General features: G+C 45.5%; 2 protein-coding genes across 8 annotated transcripts in view; both read left to right on the plus strand.

Annotated features, from left to right (window-relative positions):
- FCF1 (FCF1 rRNA-processing protein) overlaps positions 1-1,069 on the plus strand; it is a gene marked incomplete at its 5' end in the record, with an annotated part of 6,791 nt that extends 5,722 nt beyond the window's left edge. Inside the window, one exon of the mRNA XM_083447167.1 lies at positions 811-1,069. Within this exon, the coding sequence (XP_083303293.1) occupies positions 811-859 (49 nt within the window). The 3' untranslated portion in view covers positions 860-1,069. The remainder of the gene's footprint in view (positions 1-810) is intronic.
- Positions 1,070-3,118: 2,049 nt separating this feature from the next.
- YLPM1 (YLP motif containing 1) overlaps positions 3,119-19,929 on the plus strand; it is a 65,411-nt gene continuing 48,600 nt past the window's right edge. For 2 of the 7 annotated variants that reach the window (XR_014512723.1, XM_083446945.1), the window contains exons 1-2: positions 3,121-4,230; positions 9,583-9,822. Coding sequence is in view for 4 of the 7 variants with exons in the window: in XM_083446945.1 (XP_083303071.1) it covers positions 3,241-4,230; positions 9,583-9,822 (1,230 nt within the window). In the remaining 3 variants the exon portion in view is untranslated. Of the gene's footprint in view, positions 4,231-9,582; positions 9,823-19,929 lie in introns of all 7 variants that reach the window. The other 5 variants (XR_014512724.1, XM_083446946.1, XR_014512722.1 and 2 more) reach the window with 3 other exon arrangements.

Consider the following 19,929-nt stretch of genomic DNA (forward strand, 5'->3'; position numbering starts at 1 on the left):
GGCTGGAACGTAACCCCTGTGTAAGTGGGGAGTTGCCTGTATATGTAACTGCATTTATTTATACCCATACATGTTTGATGTTACCACTCCCTTCTGCCCGTAACTCTGTTATCCACTGTAGTTCATTGGTAGAGCACATGTTTTGTTTTGCTTTGCTTTGCCTTTGCAGCAAAGGGTCCCATGTTCAATTCCTGGTGTCTTAATGTAGGGCTAGGAAAAACTCTTGCCCAAAACTCTGGAGAGCTGCTGCCAGTCATCATTGATGATAACGAGCTAAATGGACCCAATGGTCTAATTTAGTTTGAGACAGCCTCCTATGTTCCTGTTAAATCAAGATTTGCAAGCTCCTTGGAACAAAGCCTGTCTTCTTGCTTTTTATTAGTCTTTAAAGAACTACTCATTAGTGATGCTATATAAGCAATAACAAGGGCTACGTCAAATAAAAGTTAACACATCGTTATTTATATAGTTCTTTATAGACTAATAAAAAACAAGAAGACTGGTCCCTGGCTCCAAAAGCTTGTCGTTCTCGTGTCCTTGTTTATTGTTTGCTCTCTTCCCATCAAAGTAGAAAGTGACATACAAGATATTTCCAGGTGGTGACCAGACCCATGCCTGCTTAGCTTCAGAAAGATGGTTGCCTTGTGGGCCTTCAGATCACTATAGCAAAGGGTTTTATGGATTCGAGCTCACTTAATCAAATGCAATCAAATAATGCCAGCAAATACAGTGGCGCCCTTATTGTGTTTTCACTGCATTCCATGGTGGGTTTATGATAGACTACTTACCATAATGCTTCATTCATTCTAGATATAACATTGAGCGGATGCCTGATGACTATGGAGCCCCCCGATTTTAACCACCTGTTGAAAAGCATCCAAGATATGTCTGCTGGGTCCAACTGCCAATTTTTACAACATTGGGCCTGTTACAAGGTTCCTGTTTCTAATTTATTTCCTGCAGTGTTTGAAGCTGAACTGATTTTTTCAAACTTGTCTCTTTGAGAAAAATCATGTGAACTGTACCCTTGCTGTGTGTTCCAGAATAAATATTCATTATTGTTTAGAAATTGGCTTTTGAGAATTTCTCTTTTTTTTATCTGAGTCCTTTCTCAAGTTGCAAATATTTCAGTTGGGGTTTCTCATGACAAAAAGTTGGGAAGGTTACTTTTGGTGGGGTTATGCAGAAATATGGTAATTTGCCAAACACTCCTGAGTAAGTTTAGCAGTCAGTCATAAGACTATCCTCTTGTGGATCAGGAATTAGTTGAGTCACAGGAAGCAAAAAGTCAGAATAAATGGACAGTTCTCTGAATAGAGAGAGGTAAAAAGTGGATTTCCCCTGAGATCGGTATTGGGACCAGTGTTTTTTAACTTGTTCATTTAGAACTGAACAGTGAGGAGGCCAAATTTGCTGATGATCCTAAATTGTTCAAGGTCATTAAAACAAGAAGAGATTGAAAAGAGCTCCAAAATGATCTCTCCAAACCGAGCAAATGGGCGTTAGAAGGGCAAGCACCTTTCAATGTAAATAAGGGTAAAGTGATGCATATTGGGGGTGACAGACCAGATAGCTTGATGAAGTTGTTGACCTAGTGTGGTGGCCGTGAAAAAGGTACCATATTTTTTGCTCTATAAGACTCACTTTTCACCTCCTAAAAATTAAGGGGAAATGTGTGTGCGTCTTATGGAGCGAATGCAGGCTGCGCAGCTATCCCAGAAGCCAGAACAGCAAGAGGGATTGCTGCTTTCACTGCGCAGCGATCCCTCTTGCTGTTCTGGCTTCTGAGATTCAGAATAATTTTTTTCTTGTTTTCCTCCTCCAAAAACTAGGTGCGTCTTGTGGTCTGGTGCGTCTTATAGAGCGAAAAATACGGTAAATTCCATTCTAGGAATCATTAGGAAAGGAATTGAAGATAAAACTGTGATTATAGAAATCTTTGGTGTAACCACATTTGGAATATTGTGTAAAGTTCTGGTCACCTCATCTCATAAAGGATATTGCAGTTGAAAAAAGGGCAACCAAGACGATCAATGGTCTGGAAACCAAGCCTTATGAGGATCAGTTGAAAGGAGATGGGTGAGGAGACTGAGAGGGAGCTATGATAGCCATCTTCAAATATCTAAAGGGTCACATGGAAGAATGAACAAGTTTGTTTTCTCCTGGTCTGGAGGGTAGGACTCGAACCAATGGCTTCAAGTTACAAGAAAGGAAATTCCAACTAAACATCAGGAAGAATTTTCTGACAGTGAGAGCTGTTTGACAGTGGAACGATCTCCCTCGTGAGCTTGTGGTCTCTCCTTCCCTGGAGGTTTTTAAGCAGAGGTAGGATGGCCATCTGTCATGGATGCTTTAGCTGCGATTCCTGCACTGCAGGGGGTTGAACTGGAGAACCCTTGGGGGGTCCCTTCCAACTCTACAATTCTATGATTCTAGGGAAATGCCAACCTCAGCACTCCCTCAGCATCTGAAATGTGCCCACTAATCCCAAAAGCTTGGTGGCCCGATGTAGTGATTTGGAAGGATGGTAAGGTTTTTGGTTTTTTTGGTTGCCAAACTAATGCAGTATCCATCTTGCTCTGGTCCTACTTGTGGGCTTCTCAGAAGCATCTACAGTGGTACCTCGGGTTAAGTACTTAATTCGTTCCGGAGGTCTGTACTTAACCTGAAACTGTTCTTAACCTGAAGCTAATGGGGCCTCCTGCTGCTGCCACGCCGCCAGAGCAAGATTTCTGTTCTCATCCCGAAGCAAAGTTCTTAACCTGAAGCACTATTTCTGGGTTAGTGGAGTCTGTAACCTGAAGCGTATGTAACCTGAAGCGTATGTAACCCGAGGTACCACTGTAGTTGCCCACTTCCAGAACAGAATGCTGAACAAGTTCCACAAGGTTGGCATCACTTATATTTCCAAATAATAAAACCATACCAACAAAAAACCGGTATGGAAGGGGAGGGGCATATTTGATGGACGTTAGCATAAAAGCTAAAGTTCTGCGACAAGGCTGCAGGCTACATACAAGGCGTTCTCGCGGGGAGCGCCCAGTTTGTTGCTCCGTGGAGTCAGTTGCCTGGGACCGAACCGGAAACACTCTAGCTTGAGGAAGTCGCTCTCTATGACTCCGGTTATCCACGCAGGCGCAGTGGACCGCACGCGCCCCCGTCGCCACCCGCCGCTTTCGCGGCCTGTGTTTAGGCGCCGTCGCCGCCGCCGCCGCCTCCTGAGAACCGCTTCCCGGCTCCATGTTCCCGGCGTGGGGTTTGTACGGGGCGGCCCCTGGGGCTTACCCTCCCCCGCCCACCATGATGCCTCCGCCGCCAATGGCCGGGCCTCCTCCGGCGGTGCTGCCTAGCGCCATGCCGCCGCCGGCTCTGGGCAGCTACGCGCCTTCGTCGGCGGCTCCTGGCGCCGCTACGGCCGCCGCCGGCACGTCCGGCTTCCTGAGCCTGCAGGAGCAGCACCTGGTCCAGCTGCAGCAGCTCCAGCAAATGCACCAGAAGCAGCTGCAGTCGGTGTTGTTAGGCGGGCCTCCCCCGCCACCCGGCGGGCCTCCCCCGAGCCTGCCGCCGCCGCTGCCGCCCAGCGCCGCTCCTGCTCCCCCCGCCGCTCCCTGGCAGCCGCCGCTGCCCCAAGGGCCGCCCTCGGCGCGCAGCTATCCGAAGCCGTTCAAGCACCGCGAGCCCTCGCCGCCGCCTCTCCCGCGGGAAGCGCTGCTCCACAATGCCCAGAGGCCTCCTCTGCCTCTCGGAGAGGATGTCAAGGAGCCGCCTCGGGATGAGTGGAAGCCCCATGGCCCCTCGGGCAGCATGGATATGGACATGGACCTGTCCTCTCCGCCACAGTCACCTGCCCAGCCGTACATGCCCCCAGGACCCTCCCTTGAGGCGGACCCTTACATGTCTCAGTCTCTGCCGCCACAGAAATCCTCGTCGCAGCCCTACCAGCCCCATTCGAAGTTGCCGAAGGCAGCTCCACGCACCTTTTCGGAACACCCTCCTCCAGCCGTTTCTCAGCCTTACCAGTCCCAGGCTTACCCACCCACGCCCCAGACCTCAGCTTGCCAACCGGGCCAGCCCGTTACTCCATCCGACTCGCGCTTCGCCCCATCCCAGATTCCTCAGCCTGCTCTTGAACCTCAGGAGTTAAGGCAGGGCAGTGGTCCAGACATAGATATTAGGTGTGAGCGACAGCAAGCCGCCCTGCACGCAGACCCCTCCACAATGACCGCCCAGGTAAGATTGATGTGTCCTTCGTATTTTGAATAGACCCAGGGGTGAGATGTGCATAGGTGGGAGTTGGAGTAAGATAAAATTGATGAGATGGAATAGCAGATTCTCATTTAAATAGGAAGCATCTTGGTTAGAATTAGGCCATAGGGTCTAAAGCAAAGATGACTGACCTCCTACCCAGGAACCTAGTCTTGACTAGACTCATTAGAGAGACCTCACCAGTTTTGATGGTGGTTAAAAAGTGCACACAATCCTGGATGAAAAGAGAGGAGGGATTTTAAACTGCCCAATCCAATGCCCTGATGAGGATGCAAATTATCTCCTCCCTGGTTATCAGAATGGCCATCTGATGAGTGGGGAGGAGCTGCTGGCATTCCTACTATTATTTATTTGCTGAGTTATTTCTTTTCTACTGTCACATTGGGGCTGCTTGATAAATTATGCTTTTCCCAAACAAAAAAAGGACTTCTTTGTTTAGGAAATGTGAAAACTCACAGGTTAGCACCATGTGGGCGCTAAGTCTGCCTGGACAAGCATGCATAAGTTCATATCTTTTCTTTAAAGGAAGTGCTTTCATTTTAGAAAACAGTAACAAATAAATTGGCTTTAACGCACCTTAATTTTTTTGTTTCAAAACAGGAGTGGATTTTTGGGGGGCTTAATAGAAGCTAAGAAGTCTCAGGCCTAGAACATTGGGTTTTTCTTTTTAAGAAACAGTGCCTCAGAGTTAAGCGGAATGCTTTTCAACTTTGAAAATCACAGGCAGTCCCATGTGTTGGGGACTACGAGTGAGCTTCTGAGAAGGCTTGTGCTGTTGTTCCTTTCCTTTTTTGATTTGAAATAAGATTCATTTCCTCCTTTAGGAGCAGAGCAGGTATGATGTAAACATGTTGCTCATTCACAGCAAGCCATAGTTTGTTTCTATCTATGATTTTCGTGGCATTTGAAAGGAGCTGGTATGGAATTACCTTGGATTGTGATGTAAGCATTTCACTCCCTGGGGCCCCATGTCCATTTCAGTCACTCACAACTGATGAGGGAATAACAGCAGTGATTTTATTTTTATTTTTAGTTACCTTCAGAAAAGGTAACTCAACCTGATAAATAGTCATAGGATTGCTGTCAGTGGTATGCCATGCAATTGCAGTGCATACTTTACTATAAGAGAGAATGCTGGGGGGGGGGATAACACATGTGCTATTTGCTTGTGTGTTTTCTACTATTCTCTGAACTCTGTTGTATTCTTGTTCCATGCATATATAGCTACTATTAATAATTATTGTGGTGCTTTGTTCATAACTGTACATAAGGGAATTAGCACTTACGCACACGTATCCAGGCAGACTTGCCGCCCCATGATGTTCTAACATTAATTTTACAATTCCTGTGAAAAATACATGAGAGTATATGAGAAGTGGAAAAGAGCAGATCTGTAACTTCTTCATGTAACGGTTTAAAATGTCTAAGATGGAAAGAATGACAAATGTATACTTCATTGACGCTAGTATCCTGTGTGAGGTTGGAGCAGGGATTCAGAATGGTGCATGCTCAGATTCTTCTTTCTCCTTCTATGCAATTTGTTTAAGCTCAGTTATGTGTAAGGCAGGGATGCGGGTGGCGCTGTGGGTTAAAGCCTCAGCACCTAGGACTTGCCGATCGAAAGGTCGGCGATTCGAATCCCCGCGGCGGGGTGCGCTCCCATCGTTCGGTCCCAGCGCCTGCCAACCTAGCAGTTCGAAAGCACCCTCAGGTGCAAGTAGATAAATAGGGACCGCTTACCAGTGGGAAGGTAAACGGCGTTCCGTGTGCTGCGCTGGCTCGCCAGATGCAGCTTGTCACGCTGGCCACGTGACCCGGAAGTGTCTGCAGACAGCGCTGGCTCCTGGCCTTTAGAGTGAGATGAGTGCACAACCCTAGAGTCTGGCAAGACTGGCCCGTACGGGCAGGGGTACCTTTACCTTTATGTGTAAGGCAGTGAGAAAAAGGGATATATCCTAACTTTTGTGTTATATTGTACAGTACATTTTCATTTGTATTTGTTTAAGATTTTGTGAGCCAGTTCTCAAGCCAGTTTTCAGATCTTTAATTGTAAGATTTCTATACCAAGTGATAGGGGTAGATTACCGACCTGTTAGTTGGGTCATCAAAATAATTTATTATTATTCATTATTTATACCCCACCCATCTGGCTGGGTTTCCCCAGCCACTCATATCGTTTTATCATATTGATACAATCATTTCTTAAGCTATTAGGAGGTCAAATCTTACTAATAATTAGTCAGCGGATCAGCTGTATTTTTACTGCTTCTGGTAGAAGGAGGGGTAGCAGTCTAAACCTGCACTTTCTGCCCTTCCATTGTCTCCTGGGGTGAATTTAGTTATTATACCTGCATGTTGGGTGATGTAAATTATGTCAAGTTCTGTGGGTGGGAGTGGGACCAATGGATAGGTAGTGTTAGGATGCAGTGCAATTTTGTTATCTCTCTCCTTGCTTTCAACATACCCATTCACCACCACCCTTTGTCTTTTACACTGACATAGCTTCTTCTGGTTTAATTTGGGAAGATATACCACTTCCTAACTTCTGTATCTGGGGTTAAGGATTGGATTGTATGCCCCATTGATCTCAGTGAGACTTTCTCATAAAAAACACACAGGGGATTGGGGCTGTTCTGGTTGCTCAAGCAGAAAACAGAATTTTGAGGAAAAGGGAAATTAGATATATGCAGTATTGGCTGTACTGGCACATCTTCAATTTTTCTGCAATCGGTAGTTGCCCAGATGTTTACAGTGTAAACTTTATATAGTGTAAGTAATCCTGATAGGGAGACCATATATCTATGTGACCCAATCATATTCTATGTGTTCTGTAGTCTACTATGAAAAATGAATAAAGGGGTTTTTCCATGTTAATCAGTTTCACAGATAAATAAATGTTGTTAGAAATGAGTGCATGTGGACATGTGCACACATCACAATCATCACAGTTTTAAAAAATTATCCAGAAAACAGAAATGGCCAATCTATAATGACTGATGACTTCAGAGGTATCAACAGAGGATTCTCTCTATATAATTTTGCCTTCAAAACTTAAGAAAGCAAAATTTCTGCAGGCTTTTTTTCGAAGACCTGAATCCTCCCCACAAGAGAATGAGAATAGCTCCAAAGAAAGGGGAAAATGTTTTATTGACCTCTTTGAAACACTTATCGTAAATACAATTTTTAAATGTTTGTAGAATTTATTTAAACATCACCTTCCTTTAAGCAAAGAATCAGGAAATGGTGAAAAATTAGTATTACAGCAAAGTATGTAGAGATGGGTCTTTGTAGCTACAGAGTACAGTAATTGGAGTGAAGCTACAAAGCAACTACAGATTAAGACAAAGCCAACCATGGTTGTATGCATTTCTCCATATTTTAGCATACATCTAAGCAGCATTTCATAGAATCATAGAGTTGGAAGAGACCACAAGGGCCATTGAGTCCAACCCCCTGCCAAGCAGGAAACACCATCAGAGCACTCCTGACATATGGTTGTCAAGCCTCTGCTTAAAGACCTCCAAAGAAGGAGACTCCACCACACTCCTTGGCAGCAAATTCCACTGTCGAACAGCTCTTACTGTCAGGAAGTTCTTCCTAATGTTTAGGTGGAATCTTCTTTCTTGTAGCTTGGATCCATTGCTCCGTGTCCGCTTCTCTGGAGCAGCAGAAAACAATCTTTCTCCCTCCTCTATGTGACATCCTTTTATATATTTGAACATGGCTATCATATCACCCCTTAACCTCCTCTTCTCCAGGCTAAACATGCCCAGCTCCCTTAGCCGTTCCTCATAAGGCATCGTTTCCAGGCCTTTGACCATTTTGGTTGCCCTCCTCTGGACACGTTCCAGTTTGTCAGTGTCCTTCTTGAACTGTGGTGCCCAGAACTGGACACAGTACTCCAGGTGAGGTCTGACCAGAGCAGAATACAGTGGCACTATTACTTCCCTTGATCTAGATGCTATACTATATATTTCGACATCCAACATGTTCTAAAATGCCGGTATTCTCCCTATGTTTATGCATATTTTGAAAGAAAACAAATACAGTTGGTGCCTTTAGCACCAACAGATGCTGAAGGAAAATTGGGCTACAACAGACCCAGGGCAGACAAAAGGGTTAATCTGAAGCAGAATAAAAGTGTAACCTGCACAATGGTGTTTTTTTACTGTAGAATCTTGGGTAAAACATGTTCTTTGTTTAAGCAAGCATATAAGCACATTGTAACAAGTCTGATATCATTGGTTTGTACAGGTCATTGTAATGCTTAAAAATTTGGTGCTGGGTTCTTGCTGAGCTTCTTGCATGTATGGGACAACAGGGGTGTATGTATTAATGTCCCCACTTGTGCAAAGCGTGCTTAGGAGGGTCACCATGGGCCAGACCAGCCCGCTTCTGAGAATGTTAGAAATTAGCCAAGCGCATTTTGCGAATGTTACAGGTCCATTTGCAACCACATGGAGATTGCTGGATACTAGATTGGTGACTGGGGAAATCAAAACGTCACTTGAAGGATCTGGAATGTTTTCTTTAAATCTTGAATTTGTTTTATTCTGAATTGTTTTATCTGATATTCCACTTTGAGATTTATTCTGAAACAATGTACATAAAACAGTATAAATCACAGTACTAAAGTAATTTTAAAACTATAAACCCCATTTTTCTGTTATTTATATATGAATTTATTTGAAACTTTCTTGCCCTGCCCTTCTGACAATACTTTACCTTAGGCCAGATTGAAAAAGAGAATCCGCCATAATGAAAGGAAGTAAAATAAAGGAAACATGGACACTTGATGTTTAAGCAAAAATGATAAAAATGTTATGATTATTGACAGATTAAAGGCCACCAATTACAAAACCATTCCATAATTAAAATCCTATTAAAGGCCTATATTTTCATTGTGCCTTTTGATCCTTACTCCAAAGGAATATTTGTAGCAACCTGGGGTCGTATCCAGTTCTGTGCCAGAAAATTTCCTCTTGTGGAATGGGACCTCCCCTTCCTTCTGTGTACCCCCAAAATTTGTTTCAGAGGGTTCTCCAATTCTCTCAAACAGACTTTGAGGGCACACAGGGGCTTGCTGCTGTGGCAGAAGAAGGAGGATAACTTACATTGTGCATTCAGAAGTCTGCTGAACAAATGAGACTGCAGTGTTGGATGCTACTCTTGTTTTTTTCAAAAGTAGGTCCAAGTGTCCTTTGAAAATGAGGCACATTTGCCATTTTTCAATGGTTAATGTAGCTTTCTTTCTAGGATATGACCTTGTCTCTTAAGCCTAGATACTACTGTACTTCTCATCTTTTTTTGTTATAGGAACAGCAGCAATTTTGGTATCAACAGCATCTGCTTACTCTGCAGCAAAAGGCAAAAGCACATGCACTGGGACAGCAGCTGCCATCAGGTCTGGGAGTGGTAAATGATGCTCCTGAGCAGAGGCAAGAAGAAAGGGAAATACCCATTTCTGATGTGCTTTCTGACCCCCCTTTGCTTTCTGAGCCCAAATTACCGCAGCCCAAAGGTGATGACCTTCCTTTGTCATCTGTTGAGCCCAAGGTATGCTGTGCACAGAGGTGTCATTATGTGTTGTGTTCATTCTTTGGTCATTTCAGAATGTCTGGAAGGACTGGTTGAAAAAAAATAGGGCCCTGGTGCAGTAGGCTTAGAACACAGGGATGATTTATGAGAACTTTTGCTGATCAGTTGTGGTTTACATGACCCTGATACAAGCCTTAAAGACAACAATCATTGGGTTTATGTGCTTTTCTTTAAAAAGTATTGAAGTTTTTTTAAAATACATTTCATAGCAAGTGTATAAATCTTCCTTGCATCTTCAGCATAGGTTGAGGAGATAAATGTAAATGAATCAGAAATGAAGTTCAAGTCCCTATAAAGATCTCTGTGGGATCCATTGTCCCTCTGTTCTGTAAATGGTGACCCTGTAGTAGAGCACATGTTTTGCTAGTAAATGGCTGGCCGTTTTGATGTCCAGTTCAGAATGTTTAGCGTTATGTCATGTGGAGTTTAATCATCATGTGGAAATGCTGTGTGCATTGGGGGGGTGTCTATATGTGGAGTGGAAAGTCTCAAAGAAGGTACTGCTATTCAAAGCTTCCTTTGGGTATCTTCATGACTTGAAGGTACCAAACGATAACACGGTATAATTATTTGTGCTTCTGTCTTGACTTTGCGTTCAGTAAGACGTTGCATTACATATTTCCAACACTGTAAAACAATAACATCTCCATATTAGGATCAAGCTTTAAGACCGTAAGGGTTGCCATGCTGGAGCAAACCATAATTCACAGAGATAAGTCTAGTACTATTTATCCACTGTAGATCAGACAATGCTGGTGATAGGCACCTTGTATTTCCTCCCCACCCTGCCTGGCAGCATCTCATACTGAGAGAGAGAAAGAGAGAGACTAACTGACTCTGTATCATGGATACTGTTTACTTGTCAAGATACCTCACTTTCATAAGTTTGTTCTCCAGTAATTAGTCTACTCCTTTAATAAAGTCATCTCAGCCAGTGATTGTCTCTATTTCCTGAGTAGTTGCAGCCAGATTGGGTGCCACTAGTGTGCATATAAGGTTAGAGTTTTTTGAAATCATACGCATCCCATTTCGCTTACATGGAATCTTATGTACTTGTATTTTAAACCTTATTTTCCATTTTGGATAAATTCTTTTTAAAGCTTTTCACAACAGCCTGGGATTTTACCATCCTAACTAATTAGGTGTCATCTACAGACGTAACTGCCACACTGTTCAATCGTATTGCAGATGAATTATTAATAATATAACCCAGCAAGCCCCTATAAAGATCTCTGTGGGATCCATTGTCCCTCTGTTGTGTAAATGGTGACTCCGTAGTAGAGCACATGTTTTGCTAGCAAGTGGTTGCATGTTCAATCTTTAGATAGGACTGAGAAACACTCCTGTCTAGAGGGGTTACTGTCATTCAGTGTAGACAGTACTGAGGTAGATAGACCAGTGTTCTGACTTGGTATAAAGCAACTTCCTATGTCCTTTCCTGCCCATTTTATCACTACGTCCTCGTCTTCCTTATTTTTTATCCTAATCTGTAAGAGTCTCTCCACTTATACATTGACCAAATGACTTAGCCAAAAACCTTTTGGTCATATGTAATATGTATCTTCAAAAGAAATGTAGAAAGTTAATATTTCCCTTTGTTGAAGCAATACTTATCCTCTTTTAGTAAGACTTCTTCTTTTTATGTTTTATATGGAACTGAAATTGGGCTGGCAGGTCTGTAACTACCTGGGTGCCCTCTTTATATCAAAGCGCATTTTAGATAAGAAGGTTGACTTTAATACTATTACATATTTAATTAACTGACCAACAATTTTGACCGATAGAAATAATAATTTTTGCAGTTTTGCTATAGTCCTTCAGTATTCTTTTTACACCTTTATCTTAAAAGTTTCTGCTACCCCCACTAGTTGGTTTTCTCTGTACAGTGTGTTCTGATCATATCATAATCTCAGTTGGTGAGTGCTGAGAGGACTGTAGTCAAAATGGGACAGCTGAAAACTAAGATGGAGGTATTTTCAAGCTCAAAGGTATCCAAAGATTACAGAGGTAGAAAAAAACTTTAGGAAAAAGAGCATAGATGGGTGGGAACTTTCCCAAAAACAGCCCAGTGAAGACTGAGCATGTTCAGTGATTGCAGAATGTTGAGGGGCATCTTTTAGGTTTAAACAAATATCTGAAAAGGGGAAGAATGGAGTGTCCCTGAAGGAGGAGGGAACAGTGTAGAGACTGAGCACTCCACATTGTAACATTCTGTTGTGAGTCTTAGTTTTGTTTAATATTTATTTTAATAACTTCAGTGTGTCTCTCAGGTTGTTGATTTTTGCTTTTTTTATTGTTGATTTGCATTCAGTTTGCCAGAGTTTGTTTTCTCTTCAGTTTAATAGGAATCCTCTTTGTTTTGCAGATCTTTTTGTTGTAAATTAAGTATGACTGTGTTGAGTTTGTTGGCAGTTTTCTGATCTTTTGAATGTTGAGTTTGACAGAGATTTGATCAGTGTTTCAAGCAGTTCTACGATCTTCTGCCAGTCCCAGGCAATTAGGATCCAAACTCTTTCTCTCTAGAAATTTTGACTCTGCCATGACCTGTTACCCAGCCAGTTTAGGGGTGGTTGAAGTAACCCACTATTATTTCATCTTCTGTTTCAATTGCCTACCTAAGTACCTTTTGCATTTAAAGATCACCACCAAAGTTTGGGATAGGGGAGTGATATTAGCACAGTTTGCATGTAATGTTAAAAATAAAATCTGTTGCATGCTGCTCAGAAGTCCTCACTATGCTGATCCCCCACTTTTGACCGGTGTGCCAAGGGGGAAACAAAGCAGAGACTGGCATGTGAACCAGCACTCATAATTTGTCTGGAGATAAACAAACCATGAGAGTAGGTTTATACATAATGCAAAGCCAGCTTCTGGTTTGTTTCCTCCCTGGTGCAATAAAGCTGTGAGCTGGGGAGCCGTGGTGTGGACTTTTAAACAGCATACACATTGTGCTAAACCATAGTTCATTTTAAACTATGGTTTAATATTAAGTGTGTTCCTTATATTTTACTTACTCTTTTGGTGTGCTGTTCTCTACCCATAAGTTTGTTTTTCTATTTCTCAATTTTGGATTCTGTATCCCACTGACACACAAAGCACCAACACCTCCTTTACATTCTATTCTGACCATTCTATGGATTTCATATGTTGTGATAGGCCAGTTATATTTCTGTATTTTTATTTTAAAATAGGAAGGAAGTATTCAACATAATGCGCAAATACAATAAAGCATAAAATACCATAAAATAATACGTAGATACAATACATCTCTTCTCTTGGTTTGAAGCATTCAGTGTATGTAGGATTTCTCCTACAGTTTCTGACAAGAGTGAGTTGTTATTTCTGGTGATTGGATTTAATTGCTAAGACTTAAAATGATGTTGTGATAGGATGAAGAGCTGCTTGTGTGTAAACTGCAAATCCCTCAGAGTTTGAACAGTTTCTCAAACCTCTGCCTGTGACGGAGCCCCTCCAGCATGGCTGCGTCAGTCGCTAGCAGAATCCGAAAGTGGTTGCTTTCGGAAACGTTTCCAACATAAAAGCTCCTTAACGGAAACACGTCTTCTGGACTCTCTGCGTGACAGTTTCCGGCGAGGAACGGGTGTCCCTATAGGAGGACCTGAGACATCCCCACTGTTTTCGCTGGAAACGTCTCTGAGCCATTCCTCCGACTCTCCTTCCCTTGACATTCCTGTTCGCCCCCTACTGGTTCCCTCTTCAGGTGTTACGTCTCTCTCTACTTCAGAGAGCCTTGGCACCTCTTGTGCTGCCGATGGCAGTTCCCTGACATCCACCTCCCCTCCAGGGCCCCCTTCACCCCCTCCCGTCTCCTCCCCTTCGGGTTGGGAGGAGGCAAAACCCCGGAAAGAACCTTCCTCATCGTCTGAAGTTTCGAACACCTTTCTCCACTTGTTGCGGTTCCTAGTCTCTCGGTACTCCTCGTCGTCTGAGTCCGTTCCTTCTTCCAACTCCGACTCCGCGAATCCTTCCAGTTCCTCTTCCTCGTCTGTGGTGCCGAAATACTCCCTCCTAAACCTTGCTGCCGGCTGTGGTTTCCTCGGGAATCTTTGGTGGAACGTTTCTGTTAAAACCTCATCATTGACCTCCTCTGCTGTCACCCAAGTGTTTTCCGACTCCGGTTCCCCTTCCCACGCCACTAAATACTCCACCTGATTGCCCTTCCACCTGGAATCGAGGATTTCCGCTACATGGTTACTGCTCTCCCTCTCTTCCAAGACTGGTCCCCTGTTGTACTCCCCTTCACCTCCCCCCTTGTACGGTGACAGTAACGACCTGTGGAACACTGGGTGCAATTTCATGTGGTTGGGTAACCGGAGTTTGAAAGCCACTGGGTTGACCTGCTGAATGACCTCAAAGGGTCCCAATCTCTTGGGTCTTAATTTCTTACAACCCCCTTTGAACGGCAACCCTTGGGTGGACAACCACACCTGATCCCCCACCCTTACTGTTTCACCTTCCCTCCTGTTCTTGTCTGCCTGCTTCTTATATTGTGCCTTGGCCCTTTCTAAGTTGAGCTGAAGCTGACGATGGATCGCTTCCATCTCTTCTACAAAATGTTCGGCCGCTGGGACGCTCCATCTCTCGCCTCCCTCCCCCGGGAATGCCCTGGGGTGACACCCGTAATTGGCCAAAAAGGGGCTCATCCCTGTGGATACATGCTCCGCATTGTTGTAGGCAAATTCTGTCAGCGCCAGCTTTTCGACCCAATCATTCTCTCTGTCATTGACATAACACCTCAGATATTGTTGGAGGATGCTATTTGCTCTTTCCGCCTGCCCGTTGGTTTCAGGGTGCCAGGCCGTCGAGAAATTGACTTCCACGTGCAGCAAGCTCATGAGCTTCCTCCAGAACCTGGAAGTAAATTGTTTCCCGCGGTCTGAGATAACCCTCAAGGGGGCGCCATGCAGCCGGAAGATGTGTTCTACAAACAACTTCGCTGTTTCTTCCGCTGTGACTGCATGTGAACATGCTACAAAGTGGCACATCTTAGTCAACAGGTCCACTACTACCATGATGGCCGTTTTCCCTTTGGATTTGGGCAGATCCGTCATAAAATCTATTGATACCGCCTCCCAAGGCCGTTCTGGCGTGGGTAGTGGTTCTAATAACCCTGCCGGCGCCCTTCTTTCCCCCTTGGCCCTCTGGCATTGGTCACACCCTCTTACATACTCCTTTACATCTTCCCTCACCTTGGGCCACCAAAATTCCCTGGTGACCATCCACATGGTCTTGTGTTGTCCAAAATGTCCCGCCGTGGGACTATCATGCAACTGCTTGAGTACCCTCCCTCTCAATTCACCTTCTGGTATATACAGTGCCCCTTTGTAATACAATGCCCCATTTCTTTCTTCAAAACCCTCCGGGCTCTCACCCTCTCCCCTGAGACCTCTGAGCTTATTTTGGGCATATTCGTCATTTTCCGTTTCTTCTACCAGTTCTCGTCTCCCCACCAGCGCCGCCCCACACACCCAGCGGTCCTCAGGAATGACATGTCTTTCTTCGATTGCCCCCTCCCCCTCCAAGTACTCTGGTTTGCGTGAGAGAGCGTCCGCCCTGACGTTCTCTGGGCCTGGTACATAACAAATCTCGAAGTGGAATTTGGAAAATTCCTGTGCCCATCTCACTTGTCGTTGGTTGAGTACTCGAGCTGTTCTCCAATACTCCAAATTCTTGTGGTCGGTGCACACTTGCACCTTGTGTTGTGCCCCAATCAATAAATGTCTCCACCTCCGGAACGCTTCGTGAATGGCGAGTAGTTCCCTGTCATACACCGTGTAGTTCCGCTCGGACTTATTCAGCTTCCTCGAGAAAAAGGCACACGGTCTCCACTCCGACGTATTTCTTCCCGGCTGAAGAAGCACCGCCCCCACCGCTCTGTCTGACGCGTCTGTCTCCACTCTCATGGGCTTCTGTAGGTCCACATGCAGAAGTTGTTCTTCCGAAGCGAAAGCCCTTTTCAGTTCTTCAAAAGCTCTCTCCGCCTCCGCCGTCCAAACAAATTTCTTCTTGCTACTGAGGCAGTCGGTGATGGGCGCTGTCAAGTGTGCAAAATTCTTGATGAACTTCCGATAAAAGTTCCCAAACCCCAGGAACCTTTGCACATCCTTCTTGGTCTTCGGTGTCTTCCATTCCAGCACCGCCTGGACCTTGCCTGGATCCATGGCCAATCCTTTGTCTGACAAGCGGTACCCCAGGAATTCCACCTCCTTGGCATGAAACTGGCACTTCTCCAGTTTCACCCACAGCTGATTGGCTTGCAGCCGGCCCAACACTTCTCTCACGTCCCTCACATGCTGCTCTTCATCTTCCGAATACACCAACACGTCATCCAAAAAGGCCACACAATTCTTGTAGAGCAAAGGTCCCAAGACGTGGTTGATAAAACTTTGAAAACATGCGGAGCCGGCTTGGAGACCGAAGGGCATTACGAGGTATTCAAATGCTCCCAAAGGGGTGAACATGGTGGTCTTCCATTCATCCCCCTTCCTTATCCGTATCAGATTGTACGCTCCCCGCAGGTCCAGTTTTGTAAAAATCTTCCCCTTCCTTACCCTGGTCAGAATGTCATCAATTCGGGGCATAGGAAAAGCCAGGGGTTCCGACACGGCATTTAGGGATCTGAAGTCCACTATAAGCCTCGGCTTATCTGTGTTTTTTTTGTCCACAAAAAACACTGGGCTGCCCCCCACCGCTCGGGACTCTCTGATGAAACCCCTCTTCAGGTTTTTGTCAATGAACTCCCTCAGCTCCTGCATCTCCCTGTCTGACATGGCGTACAGCTTGCCCACTGGGAGTTGAGCCCCAGGGAGTAGGTTGATTTGACAGTCAAAGGGTCTATGCGGCGGCAGTTTGTCCGCTTCCCTTTCGCTAAATACGTTGCTCAGATCTGCATATTGCGGAGGCACCTCCCCTTGCTTCATTACCTCCATCCCAGCTAGGGTGAGCTTGGCTCCCCCTGGATCCTTTCCCTGCTTGCAGTGTTCTAGGCAATGCGCTGACCCAAAGGAGACCACCCTCTGGTGCCAGCCCACTAGAGGATCGTGTAGTGCCAGCCAGCTCATCCCCAAAATTATGGGAGCTCCTCCCAAGGTGGCCACATTAAACGCTATCCACTCGGTGTGCCTTGCCACCCTCATTGTCATGGGGACTGTCTGTTGGTTCACTTCTCCTCCCAACAACTCTCTGCCGTCAATCGTGGTTACCTGCAGGGGTTTACTTAAGGGAAGGGTTTGTATCTGGTGCTCAGCTGCGAACTCCTTACTCATGAAATTACAGGAGCTGCCTGAATCCAGAAGGGCCTTGATCTGTAGAGGATGTCCGTTTGGCAGCTCTAGCAACACCTCTATCACTAGAGCAGGTCTGGGAGGTTCTGGTGCGGGCACTCTCACTGCTTTTGAGCCTGGCTGCTGTGCCCCGACGGCAGCCAGGCGTTGGCTTTTACTTGCTCCGTGCTTTCCTCCTCCTCTCCCCCAACAGCTCCTGCCATGCCTTGCCATTCCTTTCTCCGTGGACAGACTCTGGCAAAGTGTCCTGGCTGTTGGCAGAGATAACATTTCTTCCCGCCCTTTCCCTCCTTCTTCCGCCCTTCACCGATGTTTGAAACTGCGCGCGCACGCGCTGTTCCCACTTCCATCGGCTCTGCCGGCGGGAAAGGCTGCTCTGGAATGTCTGGAATGCGGAGCTCCCTCCAACGTTCTCCTTTCCCCTCCCGCTTCTCCAAAGCCCTCGCTTCCTGGCGCGCTCCTATGGCCAGCGCGGCTTTAGTCAGCTGGTCCATAGACTCCGCTCTGGGGGTCCGGGAAAGTTCATCTTTCAAGGACGAAGACAGACCTTCTTCGAAAAGCATCTGAATGGGCTCAGCAGACAAGTCCCACCCCAATCTATGAATCAGCATAGTGAACTCAGTCCAGTACTCACGGACAGTCCTGTTTCCCTGTCTGCAAGCCATTAACTGCCTTCGCACCCCTCCCTGCTCAATGTCGCTGGAAAACATCAGGTCCATGGCACGAAAAAACTTCCTTGTGTCCTTTAGGATCTCATTATTTGCTGCCATCAAGGGTCTAACCCAGTCCTTCGCCCCTGATTCGAGATGGCTAATTACAAAAGCCACTCGCGATTCCTCATCAGGGAAGTCATCAAATTGCAGATTGAGAGCGTATTGCATCTCTGTCCTAAAGGCATGATAGTTTCTGGGGTCCCCCCCAAATTTCTGCACCAATCCTGGCATCTTTCTGTTGAGTGGGGTGGCTTTCTCCTTCCCCCTTTCTGCATCCTGAGCCCTCCTCTCTTCCAGCCTCGCCGTCTGCAAGGCAAGCTGGATTTCCAACGTCCTATACCTTTCCTCCAGGCTTGGACCTCCTCCAGCTGCCCCTCCAGTTCCGGCTGGTTCGCTCATGATGCCTCTCCCTGGCACAAGCTAGCTTTCGGAGACTTTCGGATTGCTGTGATGGGATGAAGAGCTGCTTGTGTGTAAACTGCAAATCCCTCAGAGTTTGAACAGTTTCTCAAACCTCTGCCTGTGACGGAGCCCCTCCAGCATGGCTGCGTCAGTCGCTAGCAGAATCCGAAAGTGGTTGCTTTCGGAAACGTTTCCAACATAAAAGCTCCTTAACGGAAACACGTCTTCTGGACTCTCTGCGTGACAGTTTCCGGCGAGGAACGGGTGTCCCTATAGGAGGACCTGAGACATCCCCACTGTTTTCGCTGGAAACGTCTCTGAGCCATTCCTCCGACTCTCCTTCCCTTGACATTCCTGTTCGCCCCCTACTGGTTCCCTCTTCAGGTGTTACGTCTCTCTCTACTTCAGAGAGCCTTGGCACCTCTTGTGCTGCCGATGGCAGTTCCCTGACAGATGTACTACTTACAAGGGCAAGTGTTAGGCAAATAAATTCCTGGGCACATCACCAATTAATTAGTTCATCAGCCATCATTAAAAGTAGTATGGTTCTAAAGTGATAATTTGACTACTCTGGAAGAATTAAATATCCCCAGTAATCCTAAAGTCTTGGTCCAGCATCTGTTTGTTCTTTTTTTGGAACACTTTTATCTCATTTCACGCGGGTGGCACTGTGGTCTAAACCACTGAGCCTCTTGGGCTTGCCGATCAGAAGGTCAGCGGTTCAAATCCCTGTGACGGGGTGAGCTCCCTTTGCTCAGTCCCAGCTCCTGTCAACCTAGCAGTTCGAAAGCATGCCAAAAAGTTCAAGTAGATAAATAGGTACCACTACAGCGGGAAGGCAAACTGTGTTTCCGCTGCTCTGGTTTTGGTGTTTCATTGCACCAGAAGCGGCTTAGTCATGCTGGCCACATGACCCAGAAAAACTGTCTGCGGACAAACGCCAGCTTTCTTGACCTGTAAAGCGAGATGAGCGCCACAACCCCAGAGCCGTCTGTGACTGGACTTAATAGTCAGGGGTCCAGACTAACTTAGCTGTACTTAGACAACACTTTGATTACACAAAAATCAATGGGACTGTACTTCAACTAAAGTTCAACAAACTTAACAGCATAAAGCTAAACAGATCTACTTATTAGCTAGTTTTCAGTGGGTCTTATTTCTAGGCAAATGTGTATAGGATTACAACCTTAGTTTGGAGCCAACTGTTGGTGTCCATACGGTGTTAAGATTATTCAGTCAGGATTTTTGCCGTCTTCCTTGGAATCAGAATTTGCCTACCACATATTAGTTTAACTGAGGGTGTCTGAGTTAAGTGAGTCCTTGCAGTGCAAGTTATGCTAACTGGTATAGGTTTGTGTTGGAGTAGCTGGGCATAGGAAGGAAGGAATTTCCATCATGGGCATAAATCACCTGATGTGTGAGGTGTAAGGTCAAATGAGCCAGTTGCTGTGGTAATGGCCTTGGAACTCTAGCTCTATTGATGTGATTAACGTATGCTAGCTAGTTTTGTGTTGATGTTACTATTGTAGTTGAAGCCTTGGAAGTAGAGCAACAGGGACACTCTGTATCTGTATATGAAAAGCCTGCAAACTGGAAGTTATTTTTCTGTTTGCTCAGTCTGCAACAGTAAAAGATCTGGACCTTCT

Source organism: Podarcis tiliguerta (genome assembly GCF_965153285.1).
Source record: "Podarcis tiliguerta genome assembly, chromosome: 1".
Taxonomy (NCBI): Eukaryota; Metazoa; Chordata; class Lepidosauria; order Squamata; family Lacertidae; genus Podarcis; species Podarcis tiliguerta.